The sequence below is a fragment of the Hemitrygon akajei genome, unplaced genomic scaffold (genome assembly GCF_048418815.1).
Source record: "Hemitrygon akajei unplaced genomic scaffold, sHemAka1.3 Scf000055, whole genome shotgun sequence".
NCBI classification, from domain to species: Eukaryota; Metazoa; Chordata; class Chondrichthyes; order Myliobatiformes; family Dasyatidae; genus Hemitrygon; species Hemitrygon akajei.
In genome coordinates, this window is record NW_027331941.1 from 5809893 (window position 1) to 5834301 (window position 24409).

General features: G+C 52.6%; 1 protein-coding gene across 2 annotated transcripts in view; it reads right to left on the reverse strand.

Moving 5' to 3' along the window:
* Positions 1-24409, reverse strand: part of zfp91 (ZFP91 zinc finger protein, atypical E3 ubiquitin ligase) — a 75603-nt gene that overhangs the window by 12316 nt on the left and 38878 nt on the right. For both annotated transcript variants that reach the window (XM_073036277.1, XM_073036276.1), the window contains exon 9: positions 3076-3190. In XM_073036277.1, coding sequence (XP_072892378.1) covers positions 3076-3190 — 115 coding nt within the window. The remainder of the gene's footprint in view (positions 1-3075; positions 3191-24409) is intronic.

Genomic DNA, 24409 nt, shown 5'->3' on the forward strand with positions numbered 1-24409 from the left:
AACGATGGCGACGAACCAGGGACGGTCAGCGTGGCATTGCCTCGGGCAAGTCGCATGTTACTAGCTTGACAGGAAACTTTCAAGGAGGCAACAAAGGCAAGAGGGGCATTCCCCGCATGGACTTTACCGAAGTGTTTGACAACGTCCCGCACGGGAGGTTCTTCCCAGAAGATCAAGCTGCACCAGGGTCCGTGGGGGATTGGCTGTTTGGATTCGAAACTGGCCTGCCCGCAGAAGGGGTCACTTTTGGAACAGAATGCGACCCGGGTGAAATTACGGATGGGTGGAGTTCCAGGCAGGGCAAAGGTTGTTAGCGCCGTGGACAGGGCAGAAGGTTTTCAACCCATGCCAGAGATTAACGAGGACGTTGCCCGGATTGGAGGACTTGCCTTACGAGAACAGGTTGAGTGAACCCGGCCTTTTCCCCTCGGAGGCGACGGAGGGCGAGAGGGTGACCTGATAGAGGTGTACAAGATGACAAAGGGCACTGATCGCGTGGCTTTTCCCCAGGGCTGAAATGGCTAACACGAGAGGGCACAGTTTTAAGGAGCTGGGGAGTAGGTACAGAGGACGTGTCAGAGGTACGTATTTACTCAGAGAGTGGTGAGTGCATGGAATGGGCTGCCGGCAACGGTGGTGGAGGCGGATACGATGGGGTCTTTTAAGAGACTCTTAGATTTATGGAGGTTAGTAAAACAGAGGGCTGTGTGCGGCAGGGAGATTCTCGGCAGTTTCCAGAGTGGGTTACATGGTCAGCAGGGCATTGTGTGCAGTAGATTTCTGCGATTCTGTGATACAGTGGGACACAGATCATGAATGCAAGGCGCAAGGAATGAGGCGCAGTCGACGCCCTCTGGGCCTGTATCCTGGTTCACGAGGACGAGGGGCTAATGTCGCCAAAGCCTACCGACTGCTGAAAGGCCGGGACAGAGATAGCACGGCGAAGATGCTGCAGTTCGCGCCGGGGGCCGGGACCCGGGGGCACAGACTCGGAAGGAAGGGACGCCTCTCTGAAACCGAGAATTTCTTCGGTGGGAGGGTGCCTCGTCTGTGGAATTCACCTCCACAGGGGAGTCGAGCCTTCCAGAAGAAGGCGGGAGAATAGGGTCGGGGGGGAGGGAGGGAGGGTAAAAAAAAAGAATGGTGGAGCAGACAGAATAGCTTGATACTGGTCCCATCAAGAAAGCTCACCTCCGTCCCAGGACACTGACGGACTTTTACCGCTGCACCATTGAGAGCGTACTCACCAACTGCATCTCAGTGTGGCACGGCAATGGTCCCGTATCGGACCGCAAAGAACTACGGCGGATAGTGAAAACTGCCCGGTAGATTATGGGCACCCAATTGCCCACCGTCGAGAACATCTACTACAAACGCTAACTGAGCAGGGCGAAAAACATTATCGAGGATGCATCTCACCCTAACCGTGGACTTTGGACTCCCCTCCCATCCGGTAGGCGCTACAGGAGCCTCCGCTCCCTCACCAGCAGGCACAGGAAGAGCTTCTCCCTGAGGCTGTGACCCTGCTGAACCTCACATCACAGCGCTAAGCCATATTGCACCTGTATTGTACTGTCTCAGTACTTTTATATTTGTGTGCTGTAGCACTTACTCTTTTGTAAATGACACTATTCTTTTGCACTCCTGGTTAGATGCAAATTGCATTTCATTGGCTTTGCATCTGTACTCGGCACAGTGACAATAAAGTCGAATCGAATCTAATAGCTTCGATGTGGTGGATGAGGGCCTTTTTACCCCAGGGTAAGGGATTCTAAAGCTTGAGGGCACAGATCTGAGGTGAGGAGGGAAGGATTTAGAATGGGACCTGAACAGCTTCTCCTCCCAACTCACACACAGACAGACACACACACACTCACAGACAGACAGACACACACACACTCACACACAGACACACACACACACACACACTCACACACACACACACACACACACACACACACACACACAGACACACACACACACACACACAGACACACACACACACACACACTCACAGACACACACACACACACACACACACACAGACACACACACACACACACACAGACACACACACACACACACTCAGACACACACACAGACACACGCACACACTCACACACACACACACACACACACACACACACACACACAGACACACACACACACACACAGACACACACACACACACACTCACAGACACACACACAGACACACGCACACACTCACACACTCACACACACACACACACACACACAGACACAGACACAGACACACAGACACACACACACACACACAGACTGGTGAGTCTATGGAGTGAGCTGCCGGAGGAAGTGGCAGAAGACGAAGAGGAAGAAGAAATTGCCTTTCAGCTCACGAGAGAGCACAGGCCATCAACCTTTTTTGCCGTTGATGCATTTCTGCAGCAGGCAATTCCTTTTTCCACCAGGTCGAGTCGCTCGCTCGGCGCCCGGCCCAGCACGGGAGCCGGCCGGATTCGGACTCGGGAGCTCCCGCCCCGAAGTCCAGCGCTGACGCCACCGCGCCGGCAGCCGGCAGAGGCTGGGCCGATTCCGATCTTGGAAAGATGCGTTGGGCTGGCACGAGGACGGGAGAGGTTTAATAGGGGTTTTTGAGGTGGGGGGGGAGGGGGCTTGTTTGTTTTTTTTTTACTCAGAAAGGGGTCACTCTCTGGAATGAGCTGCCAAAGGTTGAAAAGGGTACGACGGCAGCCTGAGAGGACACCCGGACAGAGACGTGCACAGGATGGGCTCCCAAACCTTTTCTCAGCCACGGACCAATGCAGTTAAGCAAGGGGGCCCGGTGGACCCCAGGTTTGGAGGGAAACGGGCCGAATGCCGGCAAGTGGGACGAGCTCGGGCGCGCGGCATGGCCGGGACGGAGGAGCTGGACAAAGGGCCCAGAGAACCCTTGGCGCCGGAGAAGGGGGAAGAGGGCAGGGCGAGCGCTCGGCCGAGGGGGCAGGCCCCAGCGGTGTCACCCGGACCCCGGGGAGGGAGAGGGGCAGACACCCCCCCACCCCCCCCACACCACACCCTCCACCCCCTTGGTTACCTGAGTGGTGCTTGGTGTGCCGGAGCAGCTGCTTCTGGAGTCGGAAGAGCCGGCCGCAGGAAGGGTGCGGGCAGACATATTTCTTCTTCAGCATGTGCTGGTACCTCATGTGGTGCTGGAGAGAGAAAGGGGGGGCTGTCAGTGTCAGAAAAGAGTCTGGAGGACAGGAGAGATCCGCGTACCGTTCTCGATGGCGAAATGTGTGCAAACCACGCACAGAATGCGACCCCCTTTTGTTCAGGTGCCTGATGGTCGAGGGGTAGTAACTGCCCTCGAGGCTCCTGTAACCTTCCAGCCGACGGCAGCAGCGAGGAGAGAGCCCGGCCCGGGCGGTGGGGGGGGCCGCTGACGATGGATCAAATGCTGATAGCAAATCTACTCATCAGAGTAAATGGTCGACGTTTCGGGCCGAGACCCTCCGGCGGGACTGGAGAGTAAAAGCTGAGGAGTGGAGTTAAACGCTGGGTGGGACGGGAAGGGGGAGACATGAGGTGAGAGGTGAGACCGGGAGGGGGGAGACATGAGGTGAGAGGTGAGACGGGAGGGGGGAGACACGAGGTGAGAGGTGGGACCGGGAGGGGGGAGACACGAGGTGAGAGGTGAGACCGGGAGGGGGGAGACACGAGGTGAGAGGTGAGACCGGGAGGGGGGAGACACGAGGTGAGAGGTGAGACCGGGAGGGGGGAGACACGAGGTGAGAGGTGAGACCGGGAGGGGGGAGACACGAGGTGAGAGGTGGGACGGCAGGGGGGAGACACGAGGTGAGAGGTGAGACCGGGAGGGGGGAGACACGAGGTGAGAGGTGAGACCGGGAGGGGGGAGACACGAGGTGAGAGGTGGGACGGCAGGGGGGAGACACGAGGTGAGAGGTGAGACCGGGAGGGGGGAGACACGAGGTGAGAGGAGAGACTGGGAGGGGGGGAGACACGAGGTGAGAGGTGGGACGGGAGGGGGGAGACAGGAGGTGAGAGGTGGGACGGCAGGGGGGAGACACGAGGTGAGAGGTGAGACCGGGAGGGGGGAGACACGAGGTGAGAGGTGAGACAGGGAGGGGGGAGACACGAGGTGAGAGGTGGGACGGCAGGGGGGAGACACGAGGTGAGAGGTGGGACGGGAGGGGGGAGACACGAGGTGAGAGGTGAGACCGGGAGGGGGGAGACACGAGGTGAGAGGTGAGACCGGGAGGGGGAGACATGAGGTGAGAGGTGAGACCGGGAGGGGGGAGACACGAGGTGAGAGGTGGGACGGGAGGGGGGAACACGAGGTGAGAGGTGAGACCGGGAGGGGGGAGACACGAGGTGAGAGGTGAGACCGGGAGGGGGAGACATGAGGTGAGAGGTGAGACCGGGAGGGGGGAGACACGAGGTGAGAGGTGGGACGGCAGGGGGGAGACACGAGGTGAGAGGTGAGACCGGGAGGGGGGAGACACGAGGTGAGAGGTGAGACCGGGAGGGGGAGACATGAGGTGAGAGGTGAGACCGGGAGCGGGGAGACACGAGGTGAGAGGTGGGACGGCAAGGGGGAGACACGAGGTGAGAGGTGAGACCGGGAGGGGGGAGACACGAGGTGAGAGGTGAGACCGGGAGGGGGGAGACACGAGGTGAGAGGTGAGACCGGGAGGGGGAGACATGAGGTGAGAGGTGAGACCGGGAGGGGGGAGACACGAGGTGAGAGGTGGGACGGGAGGGGGGAACACGAGGTGAGAGGTGAGACCGGGAGGGGGGAGACACGAGGTGAGAGGTGAGACCGGGAGGGGGAGACATGAGGTGAGAGGTGAGACCGGGAGGGGGGAGACACGAGGTGAGAGGTGGGACGGCAGGGGGGAGACACGAGGTGAGAGGTGAGACCGGGAGGGGGGAGACACGAGGTGAGAGGTGAGACCGGGAGGGGGAGACATGAGGTGAGAGGTGAGACCGGGAGCGGGGAGACACGAGGTGAGAGGTGGGACGGCAAGGGGGAGACACGAGGTGAGAGGTGAGACCGGGAGGGGGGAGACACGAGGTGAGAGGTGAGACCGGGAGGGGGGAGACACGAGGTGAGAGGTGGGACGGCAGGGGGGAGACACGAGGTGAGAGGTGAGACCGGGAGGGGGGAGACACGAGGTGAGAGGTGAGACCGGGAGGGGGGAGACACGAGGTGAGAGGTGAGACCGGGAGTGGGGAGACACGAGGTGAGAGGTGGGACGGGAGGGGGGAGACACGAGGTGAGAGGTGGGACGGCAGGGGGGAGACACGAGGTGAGAGGTGGGACGGCAAGGGGGAGACACGAGGTGAGAGGTGGGACGGGAGGGGGGAGACACGAGGTGAGAGGTGGGACGGGAGGGGGAGACACGAGGTGAGAGGTGAGACCGGGAGGGGGAGAGGGGTGAAGTAAAGAGCTGCGAAGTTGATGGGTGAAAGAGATTCGGGGCCGGAGAAGGGGGAGTCTGATAGGAGAGGACAGAAGTCTGATAGGAGAGCTGGGAAGTGATTGGTGAACGAGATACAGGGCTGGAGAAGGGGGAGTCTGATAGGAGAGGACAGAAGTCTGATAGGAGAGCTGGGAAGTGATTGGTGAACGAGATACAGGGCTGGAGAAGGGGGAGTCTGATAGGAGAGGACAGAAGTCTGATAGGAGAGCTGGGAAGTGATTGGTGAACGAGATTCGGGGCTGGAGAAGGGGGAGTCTGATAGGAGAGGACAGAAGTCTGATAGGAGAGCTGGGAAGTGATTGGTGAACGAGATACAGGGCTGGAGAAGGGGGAGTCTGATAGGAGAGGACAGAAGTCTGATAGGAGAGCTGGGAAGTGATTGGTGAACGAGATACAGGGCTGGAGAAGGGGGAGTCTGATAGGAGAGCTGGGAAGTGATTGGTGAACGAGATACAGGGCTGGAGAAGGGGGAGTCTGATAGGAGAGGACAGAAGTCTGATAGGAGAGCTGGGAAGTGATTGGTGAACGAGATTCGGGGCTGGAGAAGGGGGAGTCTGATAGGAGAGGACAGAAGTCTGATAGGAGAGCTGGGAAGTGATTGGTGAACGAGATACAGGGCTGGAGAAGGGGGAGTCTGATAGGAGAGGACAGAAGTCTGATAGGAGAGCTGGGAAGTGATTGGTGAACGAGATTCGGGGCTGGAGAAGGGGGAGTCTGATAGGAGAGGACAGAAGTCTGATAGGAGAGCTGGGAAGTGATTGGTGAACGAGATACAGGGCTGGAGAAGGGGGAGTCTGATAGGAGAGGACAGAAGTCTGATAGGAGAGCTGGGAAGTGATTGGTGAACGAGATACAGGGCTGGAGAAGGGGGAGTCTGATAGGAGAGCTGGGAAGTGATTGGTGAACGAGATACAGGGCTGGAGAAGGGGGAGTCTGATAGGAGAGGACAGAAGTCTGATAGGAGAGCTGGGAAGTGATTGGTGAACGAGATTCGGGGCTGGAGAAGGGGGAGTCTGATAGGAGAGGACAGAAGTCTGATAGGAGAGCTGGGAAGTGATTGGTGAACGAGATACAGGGCTGGAGAAGGGGGAGTCTGATAGGAGAGGACAGAAGTCTGATAGGAGAGCTGGGAAGTGATTGGTGAACGAGATACAGGGCTGGAGAAGGGGGAGTCTGATAGGAGAGGACAGAAGTCTGATAGGAGAGCTGGGAAGTGATTGGTGAACGAGATACAGGGCTGGAGAAGGGGGAGTCTGATAGGAGAGGATAGAAGTCTGATAGGAGAGCTGGGAAGTGATTGGTGAACGAGATACAGGACTGGAGAAGGGGGAGTCTGATAGGAGAGGACAGAAGTCTGATAGGAGAGCTGGGAAGTGATTGGTAAACGAGATACAGGGCTGGAGAAGGGGGAGTCTGATAGGAGAGGACAGAAGTCTGATAGGAGAGCTGGGAAGTGATTGGTGAACGAGATACAGGGCTGGAGAAGGGGGAGTCTGATAGGAGAGGACAGAAGTCTGATAGGAGAGCTGGGAAGTGATTGGTGAACGAGATTCGGGGCTGGAGAAGGGGGAGTCTGATAGGAGAGGACAGAAGTCTGATAGGAGAGCTGGGAAGTGATTGGTGAACGAGATACAGGGCTGGAGAAGGGGGAGTCTGATAGGAGAGGACAGAAGTCTGATAGGAGAGCTGGGAAGTGATTGGTGAACGAGATACAGGGCTGGAGAAGGGGGAGTCTGATAGGAGAGCTGGGAAGTGATTGGTGAACGAGATACAGGGCTGGAGAAGGGGGAGTCTGATAGGAGAGGACAGAAGTCTGATAGGAGAGCTGGGAAGTGATTGGTGAACGAGATTCGGGGCTGGAGAAGGGGGAGTCTGATAGGAGAGGACAGAAGTCTGATAGGAGAGCTGGGAAGTGATTGGTGAACGAGATACAGGGCTGGAGAAGGGGGAGTCTGATAGGAGAGGACAGAAGTCTGATAGGAGAGCTGGGAAGTGATTGGTGAACGAGATACAGGGCTGGAGAAGGGGGAGTCTGATAGGAGAGGACAGAAGTCTGATAGGAGAGCTGGGAAGTGATTGGTGAACGAGATACAGGGCTGGAGAAGGGGGAGTCTGATAGGAGAGGATAGAAGTCTGATAGGAGAGCTGGGAAGTGATTGGTGAACGAGATACAGGACTGGAGAAGGGGGAGTCTGATAGGAGAGGACAGAAGTCTGATAGGAGAGCTGGGAAGTGATTGGTGAATGAGATACAGGGCTGGAGAAGGGGGAGTCTGATAGGAGAGGACAGAAGTCTGATAGGAGAGCTGGGAAGTTGGTTGGTGAACGAGATACAGGACTGGAGAAGGGGGAGTCTGATAGGAGAGCTGGGAAGTGATTGGTGAACGAGATAGGGGCTGGAGAAGGGGGAGTCTGATAGGAGAGGACAGAAGTCTGAAAGGAGAGCTGGGAAGTGATTGGTGAACGAGATACAGGGCTGGAGAAGGGGGAGTCTGATAGGAGAGGACAGAAGTCTGATAGGAGAGCTGGGAAGTGATTGGTGAACGAGATACAGGGCTGGAGAAGGGGGAGTCTGATAGGAGAAGACAGAAGTCTGATAGGAGAGCTGGGAAGTGATTGGTGAATGAGATACAGGGCTGGAGAAGGGGGAGTCTGATAGGAGAGGACAGAAGTCTGATAGGAGAGGACAGAAGTCTGATAGGAGAGCTGGGAGGTGATTGGTGAATGAGATACAGGGCTGGAGAAGGGGGAGTCTGATAGGAGAGGACAGAAGTCTGATAGGAGAGCTGGGAAGTGATTGGTGAACGAGATACAGGACTGGAGAAGGGGGAGTCTGATAGGAGAGGACAGAAGTCTGATAGGAGAGCTGGGAAGTTGGTTGGTGAACGAGATACAGGACTGGAGAAGGGGGAGTCTGATAGGAGAGCTGGGAAGTGATTGGTGAATGAGATACAGGGCTGGAGAAGGGGGAGTCTGATAGGAGAGGACAGAAGTCTGATAGGAGAGCTGGGAAGTTGGTTGGTGAACGAGATACAGGACTGGAGAAGGGGGAGTCTGATAGGAGAGCTGGGAAGTGATTGGTGAACAAGATACAGGGCTGGAGAAGGGGGAGTCTGATAGGAGAGCACAGAAGTCTGATAGGAGAGCTGGGAAGTGATTGGTGAACGAGATACAGGGCCGGAGAAGGGGGAGTCTGATAGGAGAGGACAGAAGACTGATAGGAGAGCTGGGAAGTGGTTGGTGAACGAGATACAGGGCTGGAGAAGGGGGAGTCTGATAGGAGAGGACAGAAGTCTGATAGGAGAGCTGGGAAGTGATTGGTGAACGAAATACAGGGCTGGAGAAGGGGGAGTCTGATAGGAGAGGACAGAAGTCTGATAGGAGAGCTGGGAAGTGATTGGTGAACGAGATACAGGGCTGGAGAAGGGGGAGTCTGATAGGAGAGGATAGAAGTCTGATAGGAGAGCTGGGAAGTGATTGGTAAACGAGATACAGGACTGGAGAAGGGGGAGTCTGATAGGAGAGGACAGAAGTCTGATAGGAGAGCTGGGAAGTGATTGGTGAATGAGATACAGGGCTGGAGAAGGGGGAGTCTGATAGGAGAGGACAGAAGTCTGATAGGAGAACTGGGAAGTTGGTTGGTGAACGAGATACAGGACTGGAGAAGGGGGAGTCTGATAGGAGAGCTGGGAAGTGATTGGTGAACGAGATAGGGGCTGGAGAAGGGGGAGTCTGATAGGAGAGGACAGAAGTCTGATAGGAGTGCTGGGAAGTGATTGGTGAACGAGATACAGGGCTGGAGAAGGGGGAGTCTGATAGGAGAGGACAGAAGTCTGATAGGAGAGCTGGGAAGTGATTGGTGAACGAGATACAGGGCTGGAGAAGGGGGAGTCTGATAGGAGAGGACAGAAGTCTGATAGGAGAGCTGGGAAGTTGTTTGGTGAACGAGATACAGGACTGGAGAAGGGGGAGTCTGATAGGAGAGCTGGGAAGTGATTGGTGAATGAGATACAGGGCTGGAGAAGGGGGAGTCTGATAGGAGAGGACAGAAGTCTGATAGGAGAGCTGGGAAGTTGGTTGGTGAACGAGATACAGGACTGGAGAAGGGGGAGTCTGATAGGAGAGCTGGGAAGTGATTGGTGAATGAGATACAGCGCTGGAGAAGGGGGAGTCTGATAGGAGAGGACAGAAGTCTGATAGGAGAGCTGGGAAGTGATTGGTGAACGAGATACAGAACTGGAGAAGGGGGATTCTGATAGGAGAGGACAGAAGTCTGATAGGAGAGCTGGGAAGTGATTGGTGAACGAGATTCGGGGCTGGAGAAGGGGGGAGTCTGATAGGAGAGGACAGAAGTCTGATAGCAGAGCTGGGAAGTGATTGGTGAACGAGATACAGGGCTGGAGAAGGGGGAGTCTGATAGGAGAGCATAGAAGTCTGATAGGAGAGCTGGGAAGTGATTGGTGAACGAGATACAGGACTGGAGAAGGGGGAGTCTGATAGGAGAGGACAGAAGTCTGATAGGAGAGCTGGGAAGTGATTGGTGAATGAGATACAGGGCTGGAGAAGGGGGAGTCTGATAGGAGAGGACAGAAGTCTGATAGGAGAGCTGGGAAGTTGGTTGGTGAACGAGATACAGGACTGGAGAAGGGGGAGTCTGATAGGAGAGCTGGGAAGTGATTGGTGAACGAGATAGGGGCTGGAGAAGGGGGAGTCTGATAGGAGAGGACAGAAGTCTGATAGGAGAGCTGGGAAGTGATTGGTGAACGAGATACAGGGCTGGAGAAGGGGGAGTCTGATAGGAGAGGACAGAAGTCTGATAGGAGAGCTGGGAAGTGATTGGTGAACGAGATACAGGGCTGGAGAAGGGGGAGTCTGATAGGAGAGGACAGAAGTCTGATAGGAGAGCTGGGAAGTGATTGGTGAACGAGATACAGGGCTGGAGAAGGGGGAGTCTGATAGGAGAGGATAGAAGTCTGATAGGAGAGCTGGGAAGTGATTGGTGAACGAGATACAGGACTGGAGAAGGGGGAGTCTGATAGGAGAGGACAGAAGTCTGATAGGAGAGCTGGGAAGTGATTGGTGAATGAGATACAGGGCTGGAGAAGGGGGATTCTGATAGGAGAGGACAGAAGTCTGATAGGAGAGCTGGGAAGTTGGTTGGTGAACGAGATACAGGACTGGAGAAGGGGGAGTCTGATAGGAGAGCTGGGAAGTGATTGGTGAATGAGATACAGGTCTGGAGAAGGGGGAGTATGATAGGAGAGGACAGAAGTCTGATAGGAGAGCTGGGAAGTTGGTTGGTGAACGAGATACAGGACTGGAGAAGGGGGAGTCTGATAGGAGAGCTGGGAAGTGATTGGTGAATGAGATACAGGGCTGGAGAAGGGGGAGTCTGATAGGAGAGGACAGAAGTCTGATAGGAGAGCTGGGAAGTGATTGGTGAACGAGATACAGGGCTGGAGAAGGGGGAGTCTGATAGGAGAGGACAGAAGTCTGATAGGAGAGCTGGGAAGTGATTGGTGAACGAGATACAGGGCTGGAGAAGGGGGAGTCTGATAGGAGAGGATAGAAGTCTGATAGGAGAGCTGGGAAGTGATTGGTGAACGAGATACAGGGCTGGAGAAGGGGGAGTCTGATAGGAGAGGACAGAAGTCTGATAGGAGAGCTGGGAAGTGATTGGTGAACGAGATACAGGGCTGGAGAAGGGGGAGTCTGATAGGAGAGGACAGAAGTCTGATAGGAGAGCTGGGAAGTGATTGGTGAACGAGATACAGGGCTGGAGAAGGGGGAGTCTGATAGGAGAGGACAGAAGTCTGATAGGAGAGCTGGGAAGTTGGTTGGTGAACGAGATACAGGACTGGAGAAGGGGGAATCTGATAGGAGAGCTGGGAAGTGATTGGTGAATGAGATACAGGGCTGGAGAAGGGGGAGTCTGATAGGAGAGGACAGAAGTCTGATAGGAGAGCTGGGAAGTTGGTTGGTGAACGAGATACGGGACTGGAGAAGGGGGAGTCTGATAGGAGAGCTGGGAAGTGATTGGTGAATGAGATACAGCGCTGGAGAAGGGGGAGTCTGATAGGAGAGGACAGAAGTCTGATAGGAGAGCTGGGAAGTGATTGGTGAACGAGATACAGGGCTGGAGAAGGGGGAGTCTGATAGGAGAGGATAGAAGTCTGATAGGAGAGCTGGGAAGTGATTGGTGAACGAGATACAGGACTGGAGAAGGGGGAGTCTGATAGGAGAGGACAGAACTCTGATAGGAGAGCTGGGAAGTGATTGGTGAATGAGATACAGGGCTGGAGAAGGGGGAGTCTGATAGGAGAGGATAGAAGTCTGATAGGAGAGCTGGGAAGTGATTGGTGAATGAGATACAGGGCTGGAGAAGGGGGAGTCTGATAGGAGAGGACAGAAGTCTGATAGGAGAGCTGGGAAGTTGGTTGGTGAACGAGATACAGGACTGGAGAAGGGGGAGTCTGATAGGAGAGCTGGGAAGTGATTGGTGAATGAGATACAGGGCTGGAGAAGGGGGAGTCTGATAGGAGAGGACAGAAGTCTGATAGGAGAGCTGGGAAGTGATTGGTGAACGAGATACAGGACTGGAGAAGGGGGAGTCTGATAGGAGAGGACAGAAGTCTGATAGGAGAGGACAGAATTCTGATAGGAGAGCTGGGAAGTGATTGGTGAATGAGATACAGGGCTGGAGAAGGGGGAGTCTGATAGGAGAGCTGGGAAGTGATTGGTGAATGAGATACAGGGCTGGAGAAGGGGGAGTCTGATAGGAGAGCTGGGAAGTGATTGGTGAATGAGATACAGGGCTGGAGAAGGGGGAGTCTGACAGGAGAGGACAGAAGTCTGATAGGAGAGCTGGGAAGTGATTGGTGAACGAGATACAGGACTGGAGAAGGGGGAGTCTGATAGGAGAGGACAGAAGTCTGATAGGAGAGCTGGGAAGTGATTGGTGAACGAGATACAGGGCTGGAGAAGGGGGAGTCTGATAGGAGATGACAGAAGTCTGATAGGAGAGGTGGGAAGTTGGTTGGTGAACGAGATACAGAACTGGAGAAGGGGGAGTCTGATAGGAGAGCTGGGAAGTGATTGGTGAATGAGGTACAGGGCTGGAGAAGGGGGAGTCTGATAGGAGAGGACAGAAGTCTGATAGGAGAGCTGGGAAGTTGGTTGGTGAACGAGATACAGGACTGGAGAAGGGGGAGTCTGATAGGAGAGCTGGGAAGTGATTGGTGAATGAGATACAGGGCTGGAGAAGGGGGAGTCTGATAGGAGAGGACAGAAGTCTGATAGGAGAGCTGGGAAGTGATTGGTGAACGAGATACAGGACTGGAGAAGGGTGAGTCTGACAGGAGAGGACAGAAGTCTGATAGGAGAGCTGGGTAGTGATTGGTGAATGAGATACAGGGCTGGAGAAGGGGGAGTCTGATAGGAGAGGACAGAAGTCTGATAGGAGAGCTGGGAAGTGATTGGTGAACGAGATACAGGACTGGAGAAGGGGGAGTCTGACAGGAGAGGACAGAAGTCTGATAGGAGAGCTGGGAAGTGATTGGTGAACGAGATACAGGGCTGGAGAAGGGGGAGTCTGATAGGAGAAGACAGAAGCCATGGAGGAAAGAAAAGTGGGGGGGGGGGGGGAAGGAGCGCCAGAGGGAAGTGATTCACAGGCAAGGAGATAAGGTGAGAGAGGGTAAAAGGGGATGGGAAGTGGTGAAAGAGGCCACACTCACGTTGGAGGAACAACACCCTAAATTCCGTCTGGGTAGCCTCCAACCTGATGGTGTGAACATCGATTTCTCGAACTTCCAATAATGTCCCCCGCAACCCCCCTCTCCTTCACCGTTTCCCATCCCACTTTCCCTCCCTCACCTTATCTTCCCCTCCCTTTTTTCCTTCTTCCATGGCTTTCTGTCTCTTTCACCAAACAACTTCCTTGCTCTCTACTTCCCGGCTCCACCCGTCACCTTGTGTTTCTCTCTCTCGCCTCCCCCCCCACCATTTAAATCTACTCCTCAGCTTTTTTTCCCCCTCCAGACCTGCCGAAGGGTCTCGGCCAGAAACGTCGACAGTTCACTCTTCCCCACGGATGCCGCCCGGCCTGCTGAGTTCCTCCAGCGTTTTGCGTGTGTGTGTCGCTCGGAGTCCCAGCGTCTACGGATTCTCTCGTTTGTGACACCGGAGAGATCTGCAGTCGACTCGGGGCCAATCCGCACCTCGCTCTAGATCACAGTGACTCGAAGTTCGGAGCAAAATTTACAATCAGAGTACGTGCACGTCACCACATAAAACCGAGATTCTGTCTCCTGTGGGCATACTCAGGCAATCTATAGAATGGTAACTGTAAACCGGATCAATGAACAACAAACTGTGCAAATGCAAATATAAATAAATAGCAATAAATAATGAACAAGATAAAGAGTCATTAAAGTGAGACCATCAGTTTGGGAACAGAGAACATCAAATAGTACAGCACCGTGCAGGCCCTTCGGCCCACAATGCTGTGCAGACCCTTAAACCCTGCCTCCCATATAACCCCTCCACCTTAAATTCTTCCATATACCTGTCTAGTAGTCTCTTAAACTTCACTCGTGTATCTGCCTCCACCACTGACTCAGGCAGTGCATTCCACGCACCAACCACTCTCTGAGTGAAAAACCTTCCTCTAATACCCCCCTTGAACTTCCCTCCCCTTACCTTAAAGCCATGTCCTCTTGTATTGAACAGTGGTGCCCTGGGGAAGAGGCGCTGGCTGTCCACTCTATCTATTCCTCTTAATATCTTGTACACCTCTATCATGTCTCCTCTCATCCTCCTTCTCTCCAGAGAGTAAAGCCCTAGCTCCCTTAATCTCTGATCATAATCCATACTCTCTAAACCAGGCAGCATCCTGGTAAATCTCCTCCGTACCCTTTCCAATGCTTCCACATCCTTCCTATAGTGAGGCGACCAGAACTGGACACAGTACTCCAAGTGCAGCCTAACCAGAGTTTTATAGAGCTGCATCATTAAATCGCGTCTCTTAAACTCTATCCCTCGACTTATGAAAGCTAACAGCCCATCAACTACTCTATCTACATGTGAGGCAATTTTCAGGGATCTGTGGACATGTACCCCCAGCTCCCTCTGCTCCTCCACACCAGACATGGAATGAGTATGGTTATCCCGTTTTCTTCAAGAGCCTGATGGTTGAGGGGCAATAACTGTTCCTGAACCTGTCAGTGCGAGTCCTGAGGCTTTTGTACCTTCGACCTGATGACAGCAGCGAGAAAAGAGCACGGCCTGGGTGGTGAGGATCTCTGATGATGCATGCTGCTTTCCTATTGCAATGTTTCTTGTAGATCTGCTCAGTTCAGTTCAACTCAATGGTTGGGAGGGCTTTACCCGTGATGTACTGGGCCGAATCCACTACAGGCAGTCCTCGGGTTACGTCCTGAGTCCGTCTTTAAGTCAGATTTGTACGTAAGTTGGAACAAGTACATCCGGTATTATTTAGCGTCAGTTAGTCAAACGCTTGTCTTAGTATATAGTACATATTTTACCTTTCTATGCATATAAAACACTTAAGAAACATATGTATTCCAATAATTAAACCACTGCGTGGCTTAGTAATAATTGTAGCTTTCATCGGGGCAGGGCCTTTCACATGCTCCATTATTCTCACTTTATCCGTTATCTTTTAAAATTGTTCCGGTCTTTGACTGACTGTAGCCTAACGCTTTTCCAATGACCGATGGCGTCTCATCGCTTTCCAAATGCTTTGTCACTTCCACTTTATTTTCAATCGCGATTGCTTCCCGTCAATGGAACAGAAACTCTGCGGGCGGCGGGTCCCGAGCTCCGCTGGGTCCTAAGGGCCACCGCACTGAATTCCCCGGGTCCTAAAGTCCGCCGCACTGAGACAGGTTAAATGGGACAAGTGGGGGCTGTGCTGGGTTTGGGTATTTGATCATCCACAATATTCCGCGTGGGAATTTAAACTGGAGGTGGCAGTGCTTTTTTTAACGAGGTCGAGTTGTGAGCTCGACATCAACCCGGCGCACTCGGGAGCGGTCTGTCACTGGATTGAACTCGGAAACCTCTGTTCCCGAGCCCGGCGTTGATCTCACTGCGCCACCAGCTGACCGGAACGCTGGGAGGTGGGGTGCGGGGTCAGGGTGAATCTTACTAAGAAAAATTTAAGCCAAATACAAAGTTAAACACTCAACACAGTGTCAACGGCAACAACATAAAATGGCGAACGGCGTTCTCCTTCCTCAGTTCATAAGTACGAGTTGTCCGTATGTCGGACGTTTGTAACTCGGGAACTACCTGTACACCTTCTGTAGGATTTTCCGCTCGTACCAGGCCGTGACGCAGCCAGTCAGTACACCACAGAGATTCGAATCCTGCACCAGATTACACTGACAGTGGGCAGAGCCACGTCACTGTTACACCAAACAGGCGCAGATCACGTTTTAGACAGCGGTGACAAGGCAGATATGTATCCTGTTCAACACTGACACTGGGCGATGTCACTCACTGGGCTGGAAGGAGGACAGGGAGGGGGACGGGGGAGCAGGACAGACTCTAGAAACATAGAAAGCCTGGACAGCACAGCACCTTCGGCCCACAAAGCTGTGCCGAACATGTCCTTACCATAGGCTTATCCATAGCTCTCTATTTTTCTAAGTTCTGTGTACCCATCCAGGAGTCTCTTAAAAGACCCTATCGTATCCGCCTCCATCGCCGTCGCCAGCAGCCCATTCCACACACTCAATAGACAATAGACAGTAGGTAGCCATTCGGCCCTTCTAGCCAGCACCGCCATTCACTGTGATCATGGCAGATCAACCACAATCAGTACCCCGTTCCAGCCCTCTCCCCATATCCCTTGACCCCGCTATCTGTAAGAGCTCTATCTAACTTGACCTCCACTGCCAGAGACTTGGCCTCCACTGCCTTCTGGGGCAGAGCATTCCACATATCCACTACTCACTGGGTGAAAAAGTTTTTCCACATCTCTGTTCTAAATGGCCTACCCCTTATTCTTAAACTGTGGCCTCTAGTTCTGGACTCACCCATCAGCGGGAACACGCTTCCTGCCTCCAGCGTGTCCAATCCCTTAATAATCAGATCCCCTCTCATCCTACTAAATTCCAGTCACTCCAATCTTTCAACATGTGACAGTCCCGCCATTCCGGGAATTAATCATGTGAACCTATGCTGCACTCCCTCAATAGCAAGAATGTCCTTCCTCAAATTTGGAGACCAAAACTGCACACAATACTCCAGGTGGGGTCTCACCAGGGCCCTGTACAGCTGCAGAAGGACCTCTTTACTCCTATACTCAATTCCTCTTGTTACAAAGGCCAGCATGCCATTAGCTTTCTTCACTGCCTGCTGTACCTGCATGCTTGCTTTCATTGACTGATGTACTCTAAGAACACCTAGATCTCACCACTCTGTGTGAAAAACTTACCCCTGTTATCTCCTCTGTACACACTTTCAAGCACCTTAAAACTGTGCCCTCTCATGCTAGCCATTTCAGCCCTGGGAAAAAGCCTCTGGCTATCCACACGATCAATGCCCCTCATCATCTCATACACCTCTATCAGGTCACCTCTCATCTTCTGTCCCTCCAAGGAGAAAAGGCCGAATTCACTCAACCTATTCTCATAAGGCATGCTCCCCAATCCAGACAACATCCTTGTAAATCTCCTCTGCATCCTTTCTATGGTTTCCACATCCTTCCTGTAGTGAGGCGACCAGAACTGAGCACTGTACTCCAAGTGGGGTCTGACCAGGGTCCTATATAGCTGCAACATTACCTCTCGGCTGTTAAACTCATTTACACAATTGATGAAGGCCAATACATTGTATGCCTTCTCAACCACAGAGTCAACCTGCGCAGCAGCTTTGAGTGTCTGATGGACTCGGACCCCAAGATCCCTCTGATCCTCCACACTGCTAAGAGTCTTACCATTAATGATCGTACTTGACCTGCCAAAATGAACCACCTCACACTTATCTGGGTTGAACTCCACCTGCCTCTTCTCAGCCCAGTTTTGCATCCTATCAATGTCCCGCTGTAACCTCTGACAGCCCTCCACACTAGCCGCAACACCAAACTTTGTGTAATCAGCAAATTTACTAACCCATCCCTCCACTTCCTTATCCAGGTCCTTTATAAAAATCACAAAGAGTAGGGGTCCCAGTACAGATCCCTGAGGCACACCACCAGTCACCGGCCTCCATGCAGAATATGACCCGTCTACAACCACTCTTTGCCTTCTGTGGGCAAGCCATTTCTGGATCCACAAAGCAATGTCCCCTTGGATCCCATGCCTCCTTACTTTCTCAATAAGCCTTGCATGGGGTACCTTATCAAATGCCTTGATGAAATCCATATACACTATATTGATGGCTTTACCTTCATCAATGTGTTTAGTCACATCCTCAAAAATTTCAATCAGGCTCGTAAGGCATGACCTGCCTTTGATAACGCCATGCTGACTATTCCTAATCATATTATACCTCTCCAAATGTTCATAAATCCTGCCTCTCAGGATCTTCTCCATCAACTTACCAACCACTGAGGTAAGACTCACTGGTCTATAATTTCCTGGGCTGTCCCTACGATCTTTTTTGAATAAGGGAACAACATCCGCAACCCTCCAATCCGCTGGAACCTCTCCCGTCCTCACTGATGATGCAAAGATCATCGCCAGAGGTTCAGCAATCTCCTCCCTCGCTTCCCACAGTAGCCTGGGGGTACATCCTGTCCCGGTGAATTTTCCAACTTGATGCTTTCCAAAAGCTCCAGCACATCCTCTTCCTTAATATCTACATGCTCAGGCTTTTCAGTCCACTGCAAGTCATCCCTAGAATCGCCAAGATCCTTTTCCGTAGTGAATACTGAAGCAAAGTATTCATTAAGTACCTCTGCTATCTCCCTCGGTTCCATACACACTTTCCCACTTGATAGGTCCTATTCTTTCACTCTGATCCTCTTGCTTGTCACATACTTGTAGAACGCCTTGGGGTTCTCCTTAATCCTGTCCGCCAAGGCCTTCTAATGGCCCCTTCTGGCTCTCCTAATTTCTTTTTAAGCTCCTTCCTGCTAGCTTTTTCATCTTCTAAATCTCTATCATTACCTGGTTTTTTGAACCTTTCATAAGCTCTTCTTTTCTTCTTGACTAGATTTCCAACAGCCTTTGTCCACCATGGATCCTGTACCCTACCATCCTTTCCCTGTCTCACTGGAACGTATCAGGGCAGAACCCCACGCAAATATCCCCCGAACATTTGCCACATCTCTTCTGTACGTTTCCCTGAGAACATCTGTTTCCAATTTATGCTTCCAAGTTCCTGCCTGATAGCCTCACTAGTTCCCCTTACACCAATTAAACATTTCCCTAACTTGTCTGCTCCTATCCCTCTCCAGTGCTGTGGTAAAGGAGATAGGACTCTGCGGCCAACGAGAGCAGTCTATACCTCATGACGGACGGGAACAGTATAGGGGGACACAGGGCCACTGGTTTAAACTGCATTGGTTTCAACTCAAGAGGACTGACAGTTCCAGCGGATGAACTCAGGGGCACGGATTGGCTGTGGGGACCGAGATATTGTCACCAGAACAGAGAGACGGCTGAGGGGAAAGGCAGCTCCGTGTTCCAGGAAACAGATGCTTCCAGGTCAAAAGCAAAGCAATCCCCTCCTATTCCTGTCCCCGCCCAAGTGACCTACGAAGTTGCTATTGCACCTTCCTCAACCACTTCCTTCGGCGGCTCTTTCCGGATAGTGACCGCCTGCTGAGTAAACTGAGAAAAAAAGCCCCTCAAACGGCGAATAAATCTTTCCCCAATCAATATAGCACGGCTGGAAAAGGAGGCAGGAGAAATAACGGGGGGGACAAGGAGATGGCTGATGAACTAAACACATATTTTGCGTCATTCTTCACTGTGGAAGACGCTCGCAGTATGCCTGATGGTGTAGTGCGTGAAGGAAGAGAAGTGGGTGCAGTCACTGTTACAAGGGAGAAGGTGCTCAAAAAGCTGAAAGACCTAAAGGTACATAAGTCACCCGGACCAGAGGAACTGCACCCTTGGGTCCTGAAAGAGGGAGCATTAGAGATTGCGGTGGCATTAGAAATGATTCTTCAAAAATAATTGGACTCTGGCACGGTGCCACAGGACTGGGAATCTGCAAACGTCACTCCGCTCTTTAAGAAAGGAGGAGGGCAGCAGAAAGGAAATTACAGTTCGCCCGACCTCGGTGGTTGGGAAGATGTGAAGAGTCAGTTGTTAAGGATGAGGAGATGGGAGTACTTGGGGACCTCGCTGAGACCTACTGAACGGTGAAAGGCCGCGTTACAGTGGAGGTGGAGAGGATGTTCCCTGTGGGTGGGAGAGTTTAAGACTCTGAATAGAAGGGTGTCCTTTCAGAACGGAGATGTGGAGGAATTTCTTTAGCCCGAGAGTGGCGAATCTGGGTGGAATTCTCTGCCACAGGACAAGTCTTTATGTGTATATCAGGCAGAATTTGATAGATTCTTGATTGGTCAGGGCATGAAGGCATGCAGGGAGAAGGCCGGAGATTGGGGGCCGAGAGGAAAATCGTATCAGCCGTGATGAAATGGCAGAGCAGACTCGATGGGCCAAATGGCCTAATTCTGTTCCTATACCTTATGGTCTTATATCAGTGTCACCCGAGATGGATGTTAAATTCCACGTGCTGCCTTACGATCTGAACAACCACTGACAGCCCCCAGTTGCCCTGTACTTGACGTCCTGGTCTCGCGAAGGGCAGCGTGCCAAACGTCCTCTCCGTCGCCCTGTCCACCTGCGATTCCACTTTGAACGGACCGTGAACTTGCGCTCAGCGGCCAGCTTGTTCAGTAGCTCGTGCACCCAGTGAAGCAGCCGCTGAACGCACGTTCGTGGTCCTCTGCTGCCAAAGCCCACCCTCTTCAAGGTTTGACGCGTTGCCCGTCCGGAGATGCTTTCCCGCACACCGCTGTTACAACGCGCGGTTATTTGAGTTGTCGCTCCCCCCCTCCCCGTCGGCTTGGAGCAGCTGTTCTCCTCTGAGCTCCCTCATTGACAGGGCAGTTTCGCCCACAGAACTGCCGCTCGCCGGACCGTTCTTCCTTGCACCATTCTCTGCAGACTTCAGAAATCGTCGTGCACGAGAACCTCAGGAGATCCGCGGTTTCTGCCATACTCGAACCACCCCATCTGGCACCGGCAATCGCTCCGGGGTCAAAGTCAATTGGATCCCATTCCGTCCGCGTTCTGACGTTCGGTCTGAACAACCCTCGACGGAGGCCGCTAAGTGTACCTGCGCGTCGCAGACCGCAACAACTGTGATTGGTCCGCTCGGCAGCATCGCGTTTCCTCCCGTCTACAGGCGTACTGTGCGTACCACTGATACGAAATAAATGCTTGGAGACGACGAACCAAATTGTCAAATCTACCTGCCGACATCCGAAAGTATTTGAGATGCATTTCCTCGTCTCAAATGTCTCTCAGTGGCCGGACAAGCACAGAAAATTCACCCTCCTCCTGCCTCGATCCGTTCAATGGCCGTACACACCACCTCCTCTGACGTCTTCTCTCTTTTCTGCGTTGCAGTAATTTCAATAAAAGTCACCCTTGTTCAGCATTTATTAGCTCCAACTCCAACATGATGCGCTCAGTCGCCATTGTTTGAAGTACACGAAGAAACTCTACACAGTGGCATAGAAACTAGCGCTTTAGCGGTGAATTGCAGAGCGACACAGACACACCAATGTACAAGTATAAATGCTCACAACAGCGCAGGCCACTTACGAAGGCTATAGCGTAGGCTACTATGCAGATGTATAAATCAGCCTTTACGCACTGAATTGCTGTCACGTGATGCGCCGATTAGATGCTTGCATTAACAAGGCGTACAGGGGGACCTCAGCCTTACCACTAGCGATGATGAGGCAGGCTACAGAGGAGAGGTTGGCACCCGGGCATAGTGGGGCCAGGATCGCACCCTCTCTCTCACTGCCCAAAAAAAACAAAGGAGCTGGCGGTGGATTACATGAGGGAACGGAGACAGGCTCGGCCCCGATCAGCATCGATGGGACTGCGGTTGAGCAGGTGAGTAGTTTCAAGTTCCTCGGTATCCACATCACCGATGATCTCGCCTGGGCTCCACACACCAGCTGTGCGGCAAAGAAAAATGCACAACAGCTTCTCCTCCACCTCAGGCAATGGAAGAAGTTCGCCATGGGCCCCCAAATCCTCAAGACCTGCTACAGGGGCACCAATGAGCGCATTCTGACTGGCCGTAACACCAGCTGCTACGGGACCGGCACCAACCTCAATCGCTGGGCACCGCTAAGAGTGGTGTCACCCGCCCAGCGCCTCTGTGCATTCGAACTTCCTTCCACTGAGGACATTCACAGCAGCCGGTGCAGAAAGAAGGCCTGGAAGATCATCGCGGACCCCAGCCACAAACCGTTTCAGCTGCCTCCGCCTGGCAAACGGTGCCGCAGCCTTGAAGCCGGGACCCACAGGCCAGGGGACAGCTTCTTTCTGCAAGCCATTAAGACTTTTAAGTTTGGAGAAAATTAGAAGTCGGAAGTTTGACGCATCTTTTAAATTTGAGCAAACCTGGCGACCTTTCATTCAGTATTTTCATATGATCTAATTTTTCTTTTTTTTTACATTTTCAGGTCATCTTTCTTCCCTCTCCGCAAAGTTTCAGATTTGACCGGAAGGATGTTTCCCTTTTTTTAAAAAATTATATCCTCAAAATAGACTGCCCAGTCCCCTTTTCTTTTGTTTGAGGTTAGTTTAATGGGTTTTTTTATTTCTCAAAAATAGAAAATTTGAGTCTTTTTTTCTATGAATTGTTAAGAGAAGCCGTGGTTCATTTCTTATATCAGCTGAATGTTATACTATACTTGATTTTGACAGTATATATTCTTTTCTTTCTTTGTACTTTTACTGAAATATGTATTTGAGATAACTTCTCCTCTGAACTGTCTATCCTTATTTTTTTTAATCAATAAAAAAAAGATTGAAAATGAAGACTTTTACGAGGGGTGATTGATAAGTTCGTGGCCTAAGGTAGAAGGAGTCAATTTTCGAAAACCTGGCACACACATTTTTCCTACATTTACACAATTAGTCCAGCGGCCGTGGAGCCGACGGATCACTTCTTTGCGGAAGTCGGCCTGCAGAAGTGGTCCACAGCAGGGGTGAAGGATAAGTTTGTGGCCTCAGGTAGAGGCTGCATAACTCACGTCCTTCTATCGTGGGCCACGAACTTATCAATCACCCCGGAGGTCTGTGGACCAGCTGGAGGTCCAAGACACTCTCGTTACATGCACGTGCAGTTCAACTCAACGTGCAGTTCTTGAGAGCAAATGCTGAAAGTTTGAAGTTAATAACTCATCTCCTTCTTTCTACCTGAGGCCACGAACATATCAATCACCCCTGCTGTGGATACTTTCTGGAGGTCCAAGATCCGTATGCTCCACGACCGCTGGACTCAGTGTGTCAATGTAGGAGGGGACTGTGTTGAAAAATAAATGTGCTAGGCTTTCTAAAATTGACGCCTTCTACCTTAGGCCACAAACTTATCAATCACCCCACGTAAGTTCACATTGCAGTGGAGTCATAATGCAAAGATTTTTACTCCCTCACGTTGTGGGATGGATGTAAGATTTAAATATATTCAAATTCTATTACCCAAGGAAGTGGCGTTTGAGTGTACTGGGTCCCTCCATTTGAAAACACTCCACAGGACCCTACAGTTAGTTCACTAAGCCAACGCTCTCTTCTCACTGCTGCCATCTGGTGGAAGGTACAGGAGCCTCAGGACCCACACAACAAGGCTCAGGAACAGTTATTACCCCTCAACCATCAGGAAGGAGGTACAGGAGCCTCAGGACCCACACAACCAGGCTCAGGAACAGTTATTACCCCTCAACCATCAGGAAGGAGATACAGGAGCCTCAGGGCTCACACCACCAGATTCAGGGAGTTACTACCCCTCAACCATCAGGAAGGAGGTATAGGAGCCTCAGGACCCACACAACCAGGCTCAGGAACAGTTATTACCCCTCAACCATCAGGGAGGAGGTACAGGAGCCTCAGGGCTCACACCACCAGGTTCAAAACAGTTATTACCCCTCAACCATCAAGAAGGAGGTACAGGAGCCTCAGGACCCACACCACCAGGTTCAGGGAGTTATTACCCCTTAACCATCAGGGAAGAGGTACAGGAGCCTCAGGACCCATACCACCAGGTTCAGGGACAGTTATTACCTCTCAACCATCAGGAAGGAGTTACAGGAGCCTCAGGACCCACAGCACCAGGTTCAGGAACAGATATTACCCCTCAAACATCAGGAAGGAGGTACAGGAGCATCAGGACTCACACTACCAGGTTCAGGGACAGTTATTACCCCTCAACCATCGGGAAGGAGATACAGGAGCCTCAGGACTCACACTACCAGGTTCAGGGACAGTTATTGCCCCTCAACCATCGGGAAGGAGATACAGGAGCCTCAGGGCTCACACCACCAGATTCAGGGAGTTACTACCCCTCAACCATCAGGAAGGAGGTACAGGAGCCTCAGGACCCACACAACCAGGCTCAGGAACAGTTATTACCCCTCAACCATCAGGGAGGAGGTACAGGAGCCTCAGGACCCACACAACCAGGTTCAGGGACAGTTATTACCCCTCTAACATCAGGAAGGAGGTACAGGAGCCTCAGGACCCACACCACCAGGTTCAGGAACAGTTATTACCCCTCTAACATCAGGAAGGAGGTACAGGAGCCTCAGGACCCACACAACCAGGCTCAGGAACAGTTATTACCCCTCAACCATCAGGGAGGAGGTACAGGAGCCTCAGGACCCACACAACCAGGCTCAGGAACAGTTATTACCCCT